At 43.1% G+C, this 15,804-nt stretch overlaps 1 protein-coding gene across 3 annotated transcripts in view; it reads left to right on the plus strand.

Moving 5' to 3' along the window:
• Window positions 1-15,804, plus strand: part of LOC147317141 (tetratricopeptide repeat protein 28-like) — a 197,895-nt gene that overhangs the window by 51,692 nt on the left and 130,399 nt on the right. The window contains exon 1 of one of the 3 annotated variants that reach the window (XM_086313822.1): window positions 5,813-6,777. The exons of the other annotated variants lie outside the window; for them this stretch is intronic. Within the exon in view, the coding sequence (XP_086169948.1) occupies window positions 6,751-6,777 (27 nt within the window). The 5' untranslated portion in view covers window positions 5,813-6,750. Of the gene's footprint in view, window positions 1-5,812; window positions 6,778-15,804 lie in introns of those variants that run through there. 3 annotated transcript variants of the gene reach the window in all.

Raw genomic sequence — 15,804 nt, forward strand, 5'->3', positions numbered from 1 at the left:
AGACGGAAAAGGAAGATGAGAAAATTAGTAGATGGGACTTAAGGAGAATAAAAAGATTATAATCGTGTGTCTTTATCACACATTAAGACTGTGAGGAATCGCTGATTAAACTCTAGAATGTTTCAAAAAGAAAAAGAGCTTTTAATTGTATAATCACATGCTGTGTAGACTACAGATAAGAGTGTTTATGTTTCCTTTGTGGAAATAACATGGGCTTTTGGGTACATCAGGACATGGTTAAAACACCCCAGAGGCCTCTGTTAAATTATTTATGAATAGATGCATGGATGTTCTACGTTGGAGAGATGTTTTATGGCTTCAACTCACAAGTTGCAAATTAACTGCAATACGCACACTGGCTGACACATTTGACTCGTGATTATAACTCAAACCACAGATTTCTTTCTCTTTTTCTTTCACCGTTTTATTGTTTAGCACTGATACTCGTTTTTACTTCTTACTCATTGGCAGGTTTATCAAGACATGTCACAGTTTCAAGCACATGAGCCAAAAATGGAATGAGATTTGTGGACCTGAACTTTCAAAAAAATGCAAAGTGTTGCTAAGCTTATGGTAGAAGAAATGGGTTTTGCCATCATGTTAGCGGTAAAACCTAAATTACATTGGTAGCTGATGTCTCGATGCACGCTCAATCATCCAGGTAAGTAAATCCCAAAAGGTTGATTCTGTTCATCTGGACGTAGAGATTTCAGTAGGAGAAACATTTCGTCATTCACCCAAAGTGACTTCTTCAGTCTCAGCTGATTGCAGGTTTCCCCAACCTCACAGCCCATTTTTCATTCAGTGGTATAACTTCAGTTATTGTGCAAATGTACTGTTTATAGGGCTGGGGAAACCTGCAATCAGCTGAGACTGAAGAAGTCACTTTGGGTGAATGACGAAATGTTTCTCCCACTGAAATCTCTACGTCCAGATGAACAGAATCAACCTTTTGGGATTATTGGCTGATATTAGCTATAGCGGGTAAAATAAGTACTGAACATCTAACCAATTTCTAAATATATTTCTAAAGGTGCTATTGACATGAAATTCTCACCAGATGTCGATAACATCCCATCCAATTCAAACATGCAAAGAAATCAAACTGTAGAAACACAACAATCAGGTGATTGGAGCACAGTGTGAACAAGTAATCTAATGTCAATTAACACATCTTCTCTTTATGTTTTATGTGCAGCTTGTGTATCAGAATATCGGATTTTTGCATCACCAATCATTGGTATCTGTATCAGTGTTACAAATAATGTATCAGTTAGACAAAAAACATGTTGTTTGATAAATGGGATCATAATCTGAACATATAACCTGCTTGGTTAGCACACATAATGATAAAAACTGTAGTGTTAATGTGCCGGGGTTAGTTAAATAAAGATAACAGTGTCTCTTTGTTGTGTTTTATTTTGCTCTGTGTCTTTGTCACTGAACTGGAACAAGTGATGTTCTTATATGTTTTTGTAGGAAGACAGTTATATGTGTCTCTGTGATACATATATGCTCTCTTCTTATACTGGAAAATATCTTTAAGTCTAAGAAGGTGAAGCACGTTCCCACTCAGACAAACTGGTAATTGCATTTGCTATAATGATGCAGCTGCCAACACAAGGATTCAGCCTAGTTTTCTCGCACTGGTGAGCAAATATTTTCCCTGTTCCTCACTGTAGTCTGACTTCATGTAAATTGGTTCTTCTACAAAGACTCAGTGGTGTTGGTCGGGATGTGACACGAAGACCCAGCAAACAAATAAGATTTGGGATGGTTTTCAGGGTCTGTGACATCAGCCTTAGCTTGGGGGCACATTGGGTGGTCAATGCATGTGACCTTCTCATAGCGGGGGCTCCATAACCCCCATCCATCCCTATTAGAGGACACTTATCAGGGACAGCAGCCAGAGTGACACACTCCCAGCTGGGCTTCCCTGGAGAAAATACTGTGAAGCGCAGGGATAAATCCCCACAGTGCACTGAGGTGTGTTTCTGTGTATGCGTGCATGTATATATCTATACGTGTGTGTGTGTGTGTGTGTGTGTGTGTGTGTGTGGTTGTGTGTATGAGTTGCTCTCTGCAGATAGGACCCTGTGACTCTGAGATATGCACAGGCTCATTAATTAGAAGCTCTCATTATCCCCCCTCAGGCTCCAGACACTTAATCAACACCAAGCTCAAACTAAGACACATGCATGCACGCACTCTCACACACACACATGAACAGCCATCTCACAGAGTCCACAGCAGGCTCCATTCTGACACAACATCATCTAAGAATACAGCTGTGTAAAAGAGGTGAATGAGTAAATGCTGATGAGGATTATTTGTTTTCAGTGATGTATGGCACAGCAGAGTGGTGGGTGTCATTGCTGTTTAACACTTTTATTGTTCTAATGTTGTTAAGCATTTCAAAACAGATTCATCCGTCTGCCATGTCGCGCAGTGGAAGCAATCCGTCAAATAGCGTAAATTATATTCTTATGTTTTAAATTTCGATGCTGGAACAAATGAGCTTTCAAGACTTTTTGCTTTATGAATCTCGAATGCCTGCGAGGTTTACCAAATGTCTGTTCTGCCGTTTTCCAACATGAAGCGTTGACACTTTATAGCTACCGAACAGTGCGGTGACTGCCATGTTTGTACTGTTACGTTAACCTGTAAATATAATCTGTACAGGGGATGTTAGACATTACACATCCTTGTGTTTGTGTGTGTGTTAGTGTGTGTACTTTACTGGTTTAAAACCTCAGCCCCTAAAATTAAAAGGATGCTGTTTTTTCAGAGAGGGGACGGACAGTGCTCAGCGACACTCTGATGTTGGGACTTCAGAGTGAGTGCTGGGATAAATTACACTCAGACATTTGGAAGAGCTTTTGGATGACTATTCTTCAGTCGTGTGTTAAATACCTTTTCAGTTCTCCTTCTATTCAGTCGCAAAGTGCGACAGACAGGTTGCCAGCTCTAATAATACTTTTGGGTGGAGCCTCAGAGAGTGTGTTTAAGCAGTTCAGATTTATGATGGGATGATTCTTCCTCCACCCAGTTATGAAGTTGCGGAAGAGCGTTCTTCCAGCTATGAAGTATAAGGCATCTAGCAAATAAGACGGGGAATGCTGTGAGCTCAGCTCAGTAGAATGACTTACATGTACAGTTAATAGTCACATTTCACTTTTAAGAAATAGTTTTAAATGCACCTGTGCAAGCTGAGGTCAGTTTGGGACATAAAGCGTCTGAACAAGGCTGCCTGGGTGTTGATTGCACCCGATCGGGCTATGTCAGATCTGAACCAAGAGTTTGACCAAATAAAATGTGTGGCTTGTGGAAAGGTTTAGCAGCTATGAGGCATTTTACTAGAAACATTTTATGATTAAGTGATGCAATGACATCCCTGAAGTGGCGCCTCTCTAAACATTTTGCCTTCGCAATCCTCAGTGACGACATTGGCCCACAGCGTTGTATCACAGCAGTGCAAACGTCTGTAGTAGTAGAGCGACAGACCTTTGCGCCTTACTTGAATTAGTTTTATTGTAATGCAGTTGTCCAACGCCAGCAGACGAGCCTAACTCACCAACCCTCTGAACAAAACATACAGCGGAGACATTTTTGAGGGCGTTATTGGCAAGAACAAGAAAAGGAAGCGCAAACTTTTAAACAGCTCCAAGTTGTGGAAAATGAAAGAGGGGGGAGAGTTGGGTGGCGGGGGTTGGTTGTTTCCCTCTGAAGGCTGGAGTCTGATTTCCTGTGCGGCTGTGATTGGGAAAGCAGAGGCACGCACAGGGAGCCTGCTTCTGTATGGAGATGCCAGATGACAGGCTGTTGCTGAACAGCGCGCTGAGCTGGCCTTTGATTGGTCATCAAAAAGGCCTTTTATGAAACAATCTCCTGTGTAAACCTGCTTTAGAAAGTGGGGCTTTAATGTGTGAGCGTGCGTGTGTGGATGAAAGAGAGCACAAGTGTAAATAGTATCTTATTCGTGTGGTGTGCTGCACAGACCCAACAGGAGTCATTTGTGGCCATGGGAATACAAGCTAGGGAAAAATATAGACGCTGTATAATACAGGCACACATAACTCCCACCTGTCTTGACTACAAATGTGTGCTTTGATCACAGTGCCAGCTGCGGATGCGGATGCAGTGACAGTGTTTATGTTCATCCGAGTGTTTCACGGACTCATTTTGCGCAGCAGGAGTTTGTCCATCGGGCCATATGTCAGCTTCGCCCCTCCTCCTGCTGCCTTTTGTTATCTTGGTGACCCCTAGGTGCACTGCGGACCCAGCTGACCCTGAAGACTCACTAGTTTATTGACAAACTCACAGCTCCATAGAGTCAATTACCTAAACCAATTTAAATCACAAGCCTACTGGTTAAACTGGTTTCACCTGCACTTCAATATTGACCATTTCTTTAATCCAGCTTTCCCCTTATTTGAGCTCATTTCTGAAAATAGAGAGAGGGGCTTTTATTGTTACTCACTTAGTGCTCAATCATGTATCTGGTGATGAGTAGTCTATGTTTTTGCTGCAGGAGCTGGGTTCAGCATCATTAGTTATGTTTTTCTGATGACAGCGGTGGTGCACTGATTGAAAAATTCTGGGTATTTCTGATGTTTATTTTTAAGGTTTTTTTGTTGTTCCTCTTTTATTATCAGGCAACAAAAGCAATATTCATTATAAATGAATACCGGAACTGTTGTAAAGGTTTTGAGCCCCTCCTGACACTATTGTTGAAAGAGCACTTTTAATCATAGAATTTTATAAAACTGAATCACAGATTAGAAGATTAGAAACGGGTAAAAGGCCAGTGGCAGAACGAGACACTGATAATTCAACTCATCGCCTGCTGATAGTCATTGTTCTTCAGTGTGTCTCTGACGGTGATTCCAGTGTGTTGTTTGTTATCATTTCCTCTGTTCTTAATTTAAAAGAAGCAGGTATTTTTAAACCATGCTCACCAATAATATTTTGCAATGTCAGATCCCTGATGTGCAGTAACATATTGCACACCCGTTTATACTGTGATGACCTGCTAACAGATTCACTTCTTTGTGTGAGGTTGGACACTTAAATTTTTTAGCGGCCTAAGGTCAACAGCCATCCCTCTTTATGTGGGGGTGCACAGCATTACCAGTCCAATTATCCCACATATTTAAACACTATCCAACATTTTGAATGTCTGTTGTTTACAAAAGTGAACGCAGCGTCACAGAAAATGTGAGAGAGAAAGCGATGGATGCATCGCTGCTGCGAGCAAAGATGATTACCAGACAGATGAGCAGCTGAAAAAAACGGTCCACAGTAAAGGGAATACACCAATGTGCAAAGGCTATCGCAAAAGACTACAAAACAAACTTTAGCTTCTATTTATGTATCTAAGAATTTGTAAAATTGGATTCATATAAAAAGTAGTGGCTGATGCCAAACATTTAAGTTTGTTTTTGATGTCAGATACACACACCTCTTGGCTTTGGTAAAGTATCCCAGATTCATTTATTTTGTAGGGACGTGGTCACGCTATAGGAGATTTTCGGAGAAAAATAATCACATATTCTTTAGATTCATACTGAACTGAACAGCTTTCAATCATCTTCTCTGTGACTATTGTTTGTTGGAGTGTGAGGTCTATACCAACAACTTAAACGGACACAAGGACATTTCCTGAAAATCACAAAACCCTGTCTTGTTGGGCTGCCACAGCAATTGGCACGTGGTTAGAGAGACTGCTCGAGGATTTAGGATCTAGGGATGTGTCCTTGAGCGACGCACCAATCCACAGCCCGCCTCCTGTCTGGGTGGCAGCACCATCTAAGTGCGTAAATGTAAAGCGTACTTTTTGGCAAGTCTTTGAACGGCGGCGCTATGACCCTGCTACCTTACGACCGCTCAGCTCCACTGCTACAAGTCTCTAAACTGTGAGGCTGGAGGAGCGCAGGGAAGGAAGTCATCAGAAAGCTGTAGTCCAGTTTTTCTTTTCTTTTTTTCTTTTTTTGCTGTTGCGTGAACCAGGATATCCTTCCAGCTGCAGAAATTCCAGGGATTTTTTTTGGTGCTTGAACCCCCCTTCTCATAAAAGTAATCCTTGCCTGTCGCGCCGTCTCCACCGACCTCTGTGTGACTATTTCTCTACGAATACTTCCAAAAAGTGTGTTTCGGCCGCTGGAAAATGGGATTTGACCACTTGTGATGAGTGTTTCTGCATTTTGGTAGTCATTTCGCTTCCCTGTGGTCTGCTCCGCATCGACTAGGACAGATTGGACACAGTTTATTCGCACCGCGCTGGACTAAAATTTGTAACCTAATTATAGGGAAGACTTCTCCTTCTTCTTCTTCTTTTAAAGAAAAAACTTTAAGAATAAATCTTCCTGAAACAAGATCCCGATTGGTCCCGGTGGCGCTGATCTTGCGTGCCGAGTGAAGAGGGACCGGGTTCATTACGGACTCCTACTTTGGATTTACGCACAGGAACCTTTCACGCAAACAGTGTCAGTTGACACAATGTGTCTCTGATTTATCCTCCGAGCTTCAGTTGTGGATTTAACCGTTGTGTGATTTCTGTTGACTGTGCTGTCTACCCCGAAATTGCCGCAAAGCTGAGACTCGCACACCATCATGCATAGCTCCTTGGAGAAAATCTGCTGCAAAATCGAGGGAAGTCGAGAGGCAGCATGACTTGCGCTCTGGATTTCTTTGAATCTACATTCCTTTCTCATATAATATCTTAATGCTGTTCCATTTTGATTTACAAATATGATGAAATGGCAGCCCCGGAAGAAGGTGAGTGTTTCTGAGATATTTTGATGATAACGTTTCTCTAGTAGATCACAAGTTGGGCAGAGGGGCTCGGCCACAGACTGCCGCTCTGCCTGTTCGCTTACTACAAATGATCGGCTACACCTATAGTAGTAATCACATTAACGTTGTGCACTAAACTATATTAAACTGTAGCCAAAGCAGAGTTTATAAGGACGAGCAAGTTTCTGTTCCGTTACACTTCGATCTTTATGGATATTTTCTGCCACAGAAAATCAGTTTTAATGATTCCGAGTACAGTAATCACATGTTAATTATAACATGTAATTTAATTTCACATTACTAGTGCACATGCCAGGGAATAAAATGTGTTATGCACTGACGAAGAACATGTTAACCCACATACTGCTGTCGTGTATGCCCCGTACCTCTTTACAACATCCGACAGCCCTGCGTTCCTGATCTGGACTAATCAAGACATCAGTGATTAATGCGTTGGGCAGTGAACCTCGGGAGTTGTGGGAATATAAATCGCCCAATCAAGTGTCAAAATGAAAAATAATCTCGTCAGGTTTAAAAGTGGGTGGAAAAAGAGAGGAAACGTTCTGCTAAAAGTTTCAGAATAAACCAGCACCACTTCTTTAATGCCTCTTTTAGCATTTTATTTTCTCTTTAGGATTACTAAAACATGTGTCCAGGTTTCTTGTTTCCATGATCAGATATACATTTACTCTCAAGGTTGTATTGTTATTGCTTTCTATCACTGCTCAGTTTTCATAGCCGTGGGGTATTACAGCATGGAAAATATCTGAAAATCATCTGGGGTCTGTAAAGAAAAAAAGGGAGAAAAAAAAGGAAAAAAAAATAGTAGCACAAAAATGCCTAAGATTAGGATTTTTACCAGCAGGGGGCACTTGTCTGACAAGAAACAGTTTTTCCCTTTACAGAAGCAGCTTTACTCTGGTCTGGATTCAAAGGAGAGAGAAAAAATGAAAGGATGAGTAAGTCCTTTCCTTCATTTGTCAGCTGTTTTGGATCATTCAGAAGACTTTGTTCGACAGCAGCATAAACACTTGCAGGATTTTTCCTCCTGGCCCAGATCTTTTTTCCCCTGCTCAGCTGCAACTTGATGATGATCTGTCTTTGTGGCTATTCGGGGCACTGGTAAATTAACAGTGTAACCACTACCACTAGCACTGGTTGTAGGTCTTCAGTGCTGTTTCCTAAATTAGATCTCTGTGTTGTTTGTTCTCCATCAAGTGTCATTAATGTGGCTAATCTCTTCCTGAAAGATGAGATGAAAGCAAATTATAAAACCCAAGCTCCTTAATGTTGAATTATCAACACAGAAAATAAATTGCGAGCACGTCCTAATGATTTCTACAGCTGTGCAGTGTGTCTGCCAGAATCATCCGTTAGGTTCCCCCCCTTTGAGGACTAAAAGCCTTTCCACGCTGCAGGAACTGATTCCTACCCCCAGCCCTTCAGTCATGTGTACTCAACTTGAAAACACCATAAAGATACACTCTCTGTCATATGTAGATTATTTTTCGTGGATTTCAGTGAGGTGAGTTGCACCAGAGCGCTCATTTTGGGGATTCATTTCAAAGAGCAAAATGGTTACTCGGTTTCGCCTGATGTTGATTAATTAACCTGTTGGTTGTATAGGATGCAAGATGCATATGGATGAGCACAAAGCACTTAGAGCAGAAAACGCAGACCCAAAGAGCAGTGTTCAATATTTTGAATTGCCATGCAAATAGCGTGTGTGTTTTTGTGTGTCTGACATTGTCTGTTCACCCTGAACTCTGGTAGGCTGCCAAAGATGTCCTCCAACCTAGGTAGTGCAAAAAAAAAAAAAATGCAGTTTACTGGAATAGAAAGCAGCCATTGTGCTCCATATTGTGGAGAAAGCAATTTCTTTTGAATCCAATGCTCACTTGAGAAAGTGCACACAAACTAATTTCACAAACAGTCCTTGAGGTCCCCTCCTCTTTTGTGTTTATCAGCTTCTCTTTCTGTCTCTTTGCTACACTTGTAGAGCGTGAGCAATCAATGTAAGTGTGGGAGAGTCATATTGATTCAGGTTGAGAGTCCCATCCACCTCCTCCTAATAGTAATGAGTCAAAATTCTTAATCTGGAATGTTGAGCAGAGAGAGGAAATGTTGCCGTCAGAGCGGGTTGTCTGTTGTGGAAAGAAAGGAGCGTGAAAATGCTTTCATTCAGGGGGATTGTGAGATTAACTTTTGATTTGACAGACTTGGTTTGAACAACTGAGTTGATTAAGAAAGTCCATGTTATACAAGCTTAAAACGTGGATGGGAAGGCATATGACTAAAGGCTGCTTTAGACTTTTATTTCCAAGACTGGTTCAGTAAAGGTGTATGTAGTGATAATCATTATTTTCCACAGAGATGGCTTATTTTTTGTTGGTCTTTGAAGAACTACTTGTGTTTTGTGTTTGCAAGTGTAAAAAATGCTGTGTGGATTTTTGTGGCTTTACAGCAGTAGCTGTACAGGGTGGGTTTCATACAGGGAAGTAAGCATTAAGGAATGTCGTCTGTGCCTGTCCTGTAGGGAAAGGTAACTCAGGAAGTCAGCTAAGAGATGGCAATGTGCCTGCACTGGCACTTTTAAGGCACCAAGTCACACCCAGACAATGAAGAGCCTGTGGGAGTGTTGCTTTTAAGACAGTGGATATCAAAAAAAGCTGTTTTTCGGTGTCTCCATATGTTTGTGCACACAACTCCAAAGAGCTTTGGACATTAATTATGGACTTGGCAGGAAAACTAAGTTCTTTTCCTTACCCATGATTTTCTTTTGCTGAAAAACACTGCACTCTCCTTTCTTTGCTGCCAAATGTGTTTTCAAGTCACGGTCACTCCGTGTTTTCTTGGGCAGAATGGCTCACAACCTGTTGGTGGTCTTAAAAAGCCAGCCCCTGCATTTAAAGTTCACATAATATCTTGTGGCAGCGTGACCAAGTCCAAAGGAAGTTACTGGTTGTTTTTGTGGAGGTGCCAGATGTTTCTGTGGGTTCTACACAGTTGACATAAGGCCTTCTCACCTGAGATGGACAGGATGCTCATATTTCTGTGGCAAGACTCACTTCAAATCTGACTTTTACCATCAGCAGGCGTGCTCGTACATCTCTGGCCATGTTCATTGACTTTTTACCTCCAGGATTTTCTCATGCTGCTTTTCCTCTTTGATTTGGTATTATTTATGAGCTCACTGGTGGAGGGGAAAGGGCTATCTCCTCCTCCCAGTTCTCCATCAGTCCATGTGACGTCTCATGGCTGGCAGCAGCACAGCAGTTTTGGAATACATTAAAAGCAGGAAACACCCATGAAAATGTGAAAACACCGTTGGAAGACAGATATCTGATGAGCGAAGAAAGCCAGCGTAGCTGTCACTGGAGGGAGGACTCACTTGGGAGGACGCGGGATTGCTGGACAAAGATTGAAATACATCAGGGAACAAATGAATGGGGGTCTAGATTGTAGGCTCTGTAGGAAATAAGCAGAGCGCTGGGTGGATATTGCAGAGAAGAAATGGGATTGCTGTAGCGCTTGATGGCATTTTTAGGTGGTTTGGATTTGAAGGAGAGAAAATGGGGACAGGCTAAGAATAAGAGGGTGTAAGAGATGGTGATTTGGAGATGTGGAGTTGAGGAGTGAGAGGCCCTAGAGTGATGCAGCAGGTATAATTAATGATAGGGAGTGATAGCACCTGCTGTTCCTGATGTTGCGCTGTATTTAAGGCCCAGCTCACCAAGCGGAACTGGATGTGGCTACGTGGCCAGCCTGCTGCCCCGTCCCCCCCTGGGGAGCGGAAAGATAGGATGGGGTCGGGGTATTGGGTCAAGTTAGGAGGGCTGCAGCGTGGGGAACAACGACTCAGCAATGCCGGTGACATTTATGTGCCGCACTTGCTCCGTTAATCCCATTCCTCTGCCTCCCGCTGGGAGGGCTGGACAGAGATGGAGGACAGAAAGAAAAGCTTCCTGGAATGCTAGGCATCCTCTTTCTCGTACTGTGACGCAGTGGTCTGCAGGCATTTGCTGGTAAGGCACTCCTGGGAGTGTGCTGTCAAAATACAGCAGGAGAGACAATGGTGACTGGGCCATCCTGCTCTCATTAATCCTCATTCCTGGGACCTGCACATTCCACTGTGAGTGTTGAGATGGATTTTTGGATAGCAAGTGGTAAATACAAGAATTGATTTATGTGTAGAACAGTCCATTTGTAATGTTTTCCTCTGAGCCTCAGAGCACTCATTTCTGATTTGCTACACCATTCCTTCTCCCTCCAGTGACTGTGTTTGAGCAAATGGACCCATGTTTGAGTTTATTGAGGTCATTGTTCCAGAGGTGTGGTCAGCTGCTCTTGGGGCTCAGAAGGTGCCTGTCTCTGGGTGCCTCCGCGGGGAATAAGGCGGCCCTAACTTGATGGAACACATTTTCTTTTTCTGTGAGGTGGAACAGTCATGTGTAGGACTTAAGCTCTTTTCTTTTCAGTCTTTTCATCAGTTAAGCTTCTGTATTATGTGCTCAGTCGTGCATGTTGATGAGAGCCAGCACTTTAGACATAATCTGGGTGAAACATGTTTTGAATAAGGGCTGTCAATGGCACTGGAGCCACATCGCTTCAGCATATGGCCTTAAAACATGAATACTTTTCTCTGTTTCACAACATTTATCAGAGCGCAGCTGCCAAAACCACAGTCTCTACATTCCTTTATAACTCCACACTGGACGCTTTCCAGTGGGTCCTGTCTCCAGGCCCTGCAGCTGTCTCCAACCAATGCAGTCTGTGTGTTGTGACACACAATCGCATCTAGTGTGTTCCAAAGGGGGCCTGTGATCCAGCCTGCATGGAGACGTGTGAAGAGCACCACTAATACCACCCTGTCTCATACTGATGCCCCTAACTCTCGCTAATTCCATCTCTTCTATTGTCAGAGATGGAATTCATAAGCCCTTCTTTGAAGGCTCAATTTTCCAGGAGTGTGTCCGTGGCTTAGCTGTTGCCCTTAAGCCTGGACTTGCCGTTCCATTCCATGGATTGACAGCCTCCTGAGTGGTCAGCGTCTTGTCCTTGTGGAGATTATTGATGATTATTGAGTGTGAAAAAAAGAGCATAACTTAATTAACCCCCGCATCTTCATGATCACTGCCCACTTGGACAGATGGCACATAGTGTAAGAGAGAAGCAAACGAGATTAGCCTGAGCCCCTCTCGCCTCTAAAGTCAGAAAGAAATAGGTGCTGTGCACTGTTTTTGTAGTCAGACTGTGTAGCAGACACACACACCAACAGCCTCAGCAGAGTGTTTCTCCAGGGGTCACAGAAACAACCAAACCCAGAGCAGATTGTTTTAGTTCCCCTCACCATCAATCTGGTCTAGCTGGCCCTGCCTCTCCTTGCTTTTCTTGCCACATAGGATATGGCGAGGGTAGCAAAGAAAGGCTTTTATTGCTGGCTGTAAAATCCCACAGAAAGGAACGAGAAATGGCACCGAGCACGACCCATTGAGCCTTTTCTGTCTCCGCTTCCCAAGGCTCGCTTTAGTTGCTACTCCCTCTTGTAAGTTTGGATATATTTATATGAGGCTTATACTGGGATATTTATGTCAGCCATATGTTTGGAGCTGCTAAGATATGTGGGCCAAGAGCACTGCCATATCCTCAGCGGGCTTGTCTCCTAAGGGAGATTCATGATTCCAGTTTCTTTAACAAGGCAGACAGACAGGTGGTGACTGACAGGCCCGATGAGATGGAGTCAGTAATGAGGACTACAGAACAAACCCCGATGCTTCTTCTTCTCAAATGATCTCATACCTCATAGATTTTATATATTTAAGTTGGGTTTCTGTTGCAGTCTAATAGAGATGCAGCCGCTTACAGCACAAGGCAGCGTTCGCATGTCCCATCGTCTCACCTTGGCCTCTCTCTGTCCACACCTGTGATCCAGAAACAAAAAAAGTGTATGATACTTTTTTCTGCGTAATAAAAAAATGTAGCTTACATTTCAGTGACCTTAGCACTTCCAGCTGTAATATATCACCGCTTAAAAATGATACATCTGTAAATGAATATGTGCGTGTCAACTCGTGAATCCCGATGCGTTTGCGACTCCTTTTTTTTGGTATTTGTCTTGATGTCTCTTGGAAAAATGTCGTCTTGACAAGTGAGCGATATCCTCGTGTCAGATAGGACATGATTGATGCAAACCATGCGATATTATAATCCATCAGATAGCGAATCGTTTTGCCTTCGCCGTTTCCTCCTGCACCCTGTTATTCCCCTCCTCCACTTCTCTCCGCTGATCTATATTCCTGCGGCTGAGGTCAGAGGCCACAATAGAGCGGCATTGTTCAGCAGTCTGGAGAGTGCTCCAGTTACCGCTGTGAAATCTCAAGCATCAGCAGCTTCTTAGCTGTTTAAATATATTGTACAAGGCTGAGCACTGCTACAGGGGCTGACTAGACACAATGTCTGCAGTGTGACGTTACATTATTTTAAGCAGTGTTTTAATTTATAGCTGAGTGAAGTGTGTTTTCTGCCTTTTCTTGCCACCTGTTTGGGTGTCCTCCATGATGAAATGATGCAGAACGGGAACACGTATAGTAGCGCTGCTCTGTGTTCTGCAATAAAAAATACCAAAAATGGTATGCACACTCATTCCAGCTGCTTCACTGAGTGCTTCAGAAAACATACATGATCAGTCACCGGAACAAAAGAATGTAACTTGGCACACAACAGTTGGTGTAATGGTTCATGTGTGAAATTACCCTCCCAATTTACATATCGGGAGAGACCCTCCCTCCCACTCACTCTGTGTCTTCCTATGAAAAATCGTCAGTTACACAAAGTAGACGGCAGTCCTCTTCAGGAATGAGGCTAAAATACTGTCTTTAGCAGCACAGAAAAGTTCAGCTGTATGGAGCTCAGCTTGTAAGTTGCTGAGTCAAAATGTTGAGCGGTGTAATGAATGTGCGTGCTGTTTTCGATTTTACAGACGCTGAATACTTCTCGTTTGTTGCCGCTGGGCTGTGCACGTTTTACAACCGTGTGTGCCCTGGGGACATCATTGTAACATAGCTATGCTGGCTGGCATTTGGACATGTGAAATTATCCATGCCTGAGTCTTGTCAGTGAATATGACTGCATGTGTCCATCAGGCTCTGACCAGCAGCAGCAGCAGGCCTCACCAGGCTGCCTGCTCTAAGCAGATCTGTGGAAGGATACAGCAGAACCTGCACACAAACTTCCTACCGTGAAGTGTTTTCTTCCACATAACTAAGACATTGTATTATTTATAGCACCGCAGCTAGTTCAACAGCTCCAAACTCATAATAATTCATATTAGGTTCTCAACTGCAATACAGCTTAACTATACTTGGTTTGAGCTGAGCTGTTGACATTTACACCGACAGATCTATTTCCCCAAGCTTTCTGCCACTCCATCCTCTCCTTCCTCCATATCTGCATCGTGCTGCTACTCCTATAGCTAACAGAGTCGGGCCTCAGGCAGAGCAGGTGCAGGCTGCTGTGATGGTGGCTCTTCTGATGCACACACACACACACATTCATGGCACACTCGGGGGAGATTGGTTGGCTGTGTACCACTCTCAGCGAAATGGCAGAGCATGGTTGTTTGTTGGAGTAGAGAAAATGCTCTGTGCTGGATTTATTTTGCAGTCTAAGTAGAGAGTGAGCAGGTGTTTAGAAATTAAAGCAGCCCTCCATGTGTCAACGCGGTCTCGGTCCCAGAGGAACAATTTAGATTTGGTCAAATCCTGTTCGCTGCAAATCTGTTGACAGTGTCGAGTGTTTTTCAGCCAGTTGGTGTTGCGAAGCGCGCCTTTTAGCACTGTGGTAAAAATCTAATTTAATAAGTTGGATTGTCCCTGTTGCTGATTAAATTACAGCTTTCACGGCCTTAATCAGCACAGAAGGACCGAATCTCATGGTGTGTAGATGTCTTTGGGCAAAACATGGCCCAGTTAATAAAGAAAGCACATTTTCGAAAACAGTAAATATGGATTTATAGCTGTTTTCTGAAGAATGCGCTGGATATCTCGGTATTGAAGCGCGACATCTCTAATTTCCTACTCGTCTTGTTTCGGTGGTGTTCTCTCTGTTTTTTTGTTTTTTGTTGTTCATGCTGTGCTTTGTTCTGGAAGAAAAACTGACTTGACATTTAAAATGTATTTCTAATCAAAGTGAGAGACAAATGTAATGGCTGCGTGAATGAGCTGTCAGTCTGCCGACTCTCTACGTGACAGCTTTGATAAAATACTTCAGTTCTTTATTTCTAGCACACAAGTCATAATTGGAAAGTTAAACAATAGTAAAACTGCAAGACTTCTGTGCGGCATTTAAGGTGCCGCTTTTCCTCACCTCGCATCGCACCCGACACGTGTTTTCGCGTGAATGGAGTTTGTCAGTCCTCGGAGCACTGTGTGGCAAACCGACAGATGGACTGGCAGGTTGACAGATAATGGAGATGTGAATGTGGCGGGCAACACTCCTTCTGAGGCACCTCTTTGACTGTTATCACAGCCACTTGTCCTCGTTCCCATAAAGAGAGGCTCATTTAATTTTCCGCCCTCGTTTCCTGCAATGACAGAAACTGTCGCCCCGGCGCAGGAAACGCTCACGTCGGAAAACTTGCACACAACAACACGAGGCAGAGAGATCTCTTTATACTTTTTATAGGACTGTGCACATTCTGTAACTCCTTCTTTTTTTTTTTTTCCTCATTAGCTCTTGATGCACATGCTTAGTTATCACAATCAGGCTGCATCTTTAAGTGCTTTCCTGTTTGGGAAATTAGTGTCAAATGATGATCTTGTTTGAGTGCCTCTCTCTTCTTGGCATGTGTGATGGTGAGTCCCCGGGGGATTTGTGAAAAGATTCAGATTGGAGGGTTGTTGGGGGTGGGGTATAAAACCTGATTAGAATATGGTTTGAGTTAATTAACCAAGGATTTTTATTCCTGATTCCGTCTATCTATGTGTAATCTAATTACAGATGGTGGTTTTC

The sequence above is a fragment of the Aulonocara sp. 'chitande type north' Nkhata Bay genome, linkage group LG12 (assembly GCF_057382095.1).
Source record: "Aulonocara sp. 'chitande type north' Nkhata Bay isolate Kocher_YH1m ecotype deep benthic linkage group LG12, A_spYH_male_GT1.1, whole genome shotgun sequence".
Lineage (NCBI taxonomy): Eukaryota > Metazoa > Chordata > Actinopteri > Cichliformes > Cichlidae > Aulonocara > Aulonocara sp. 'chitande type north' Nkhata Bay.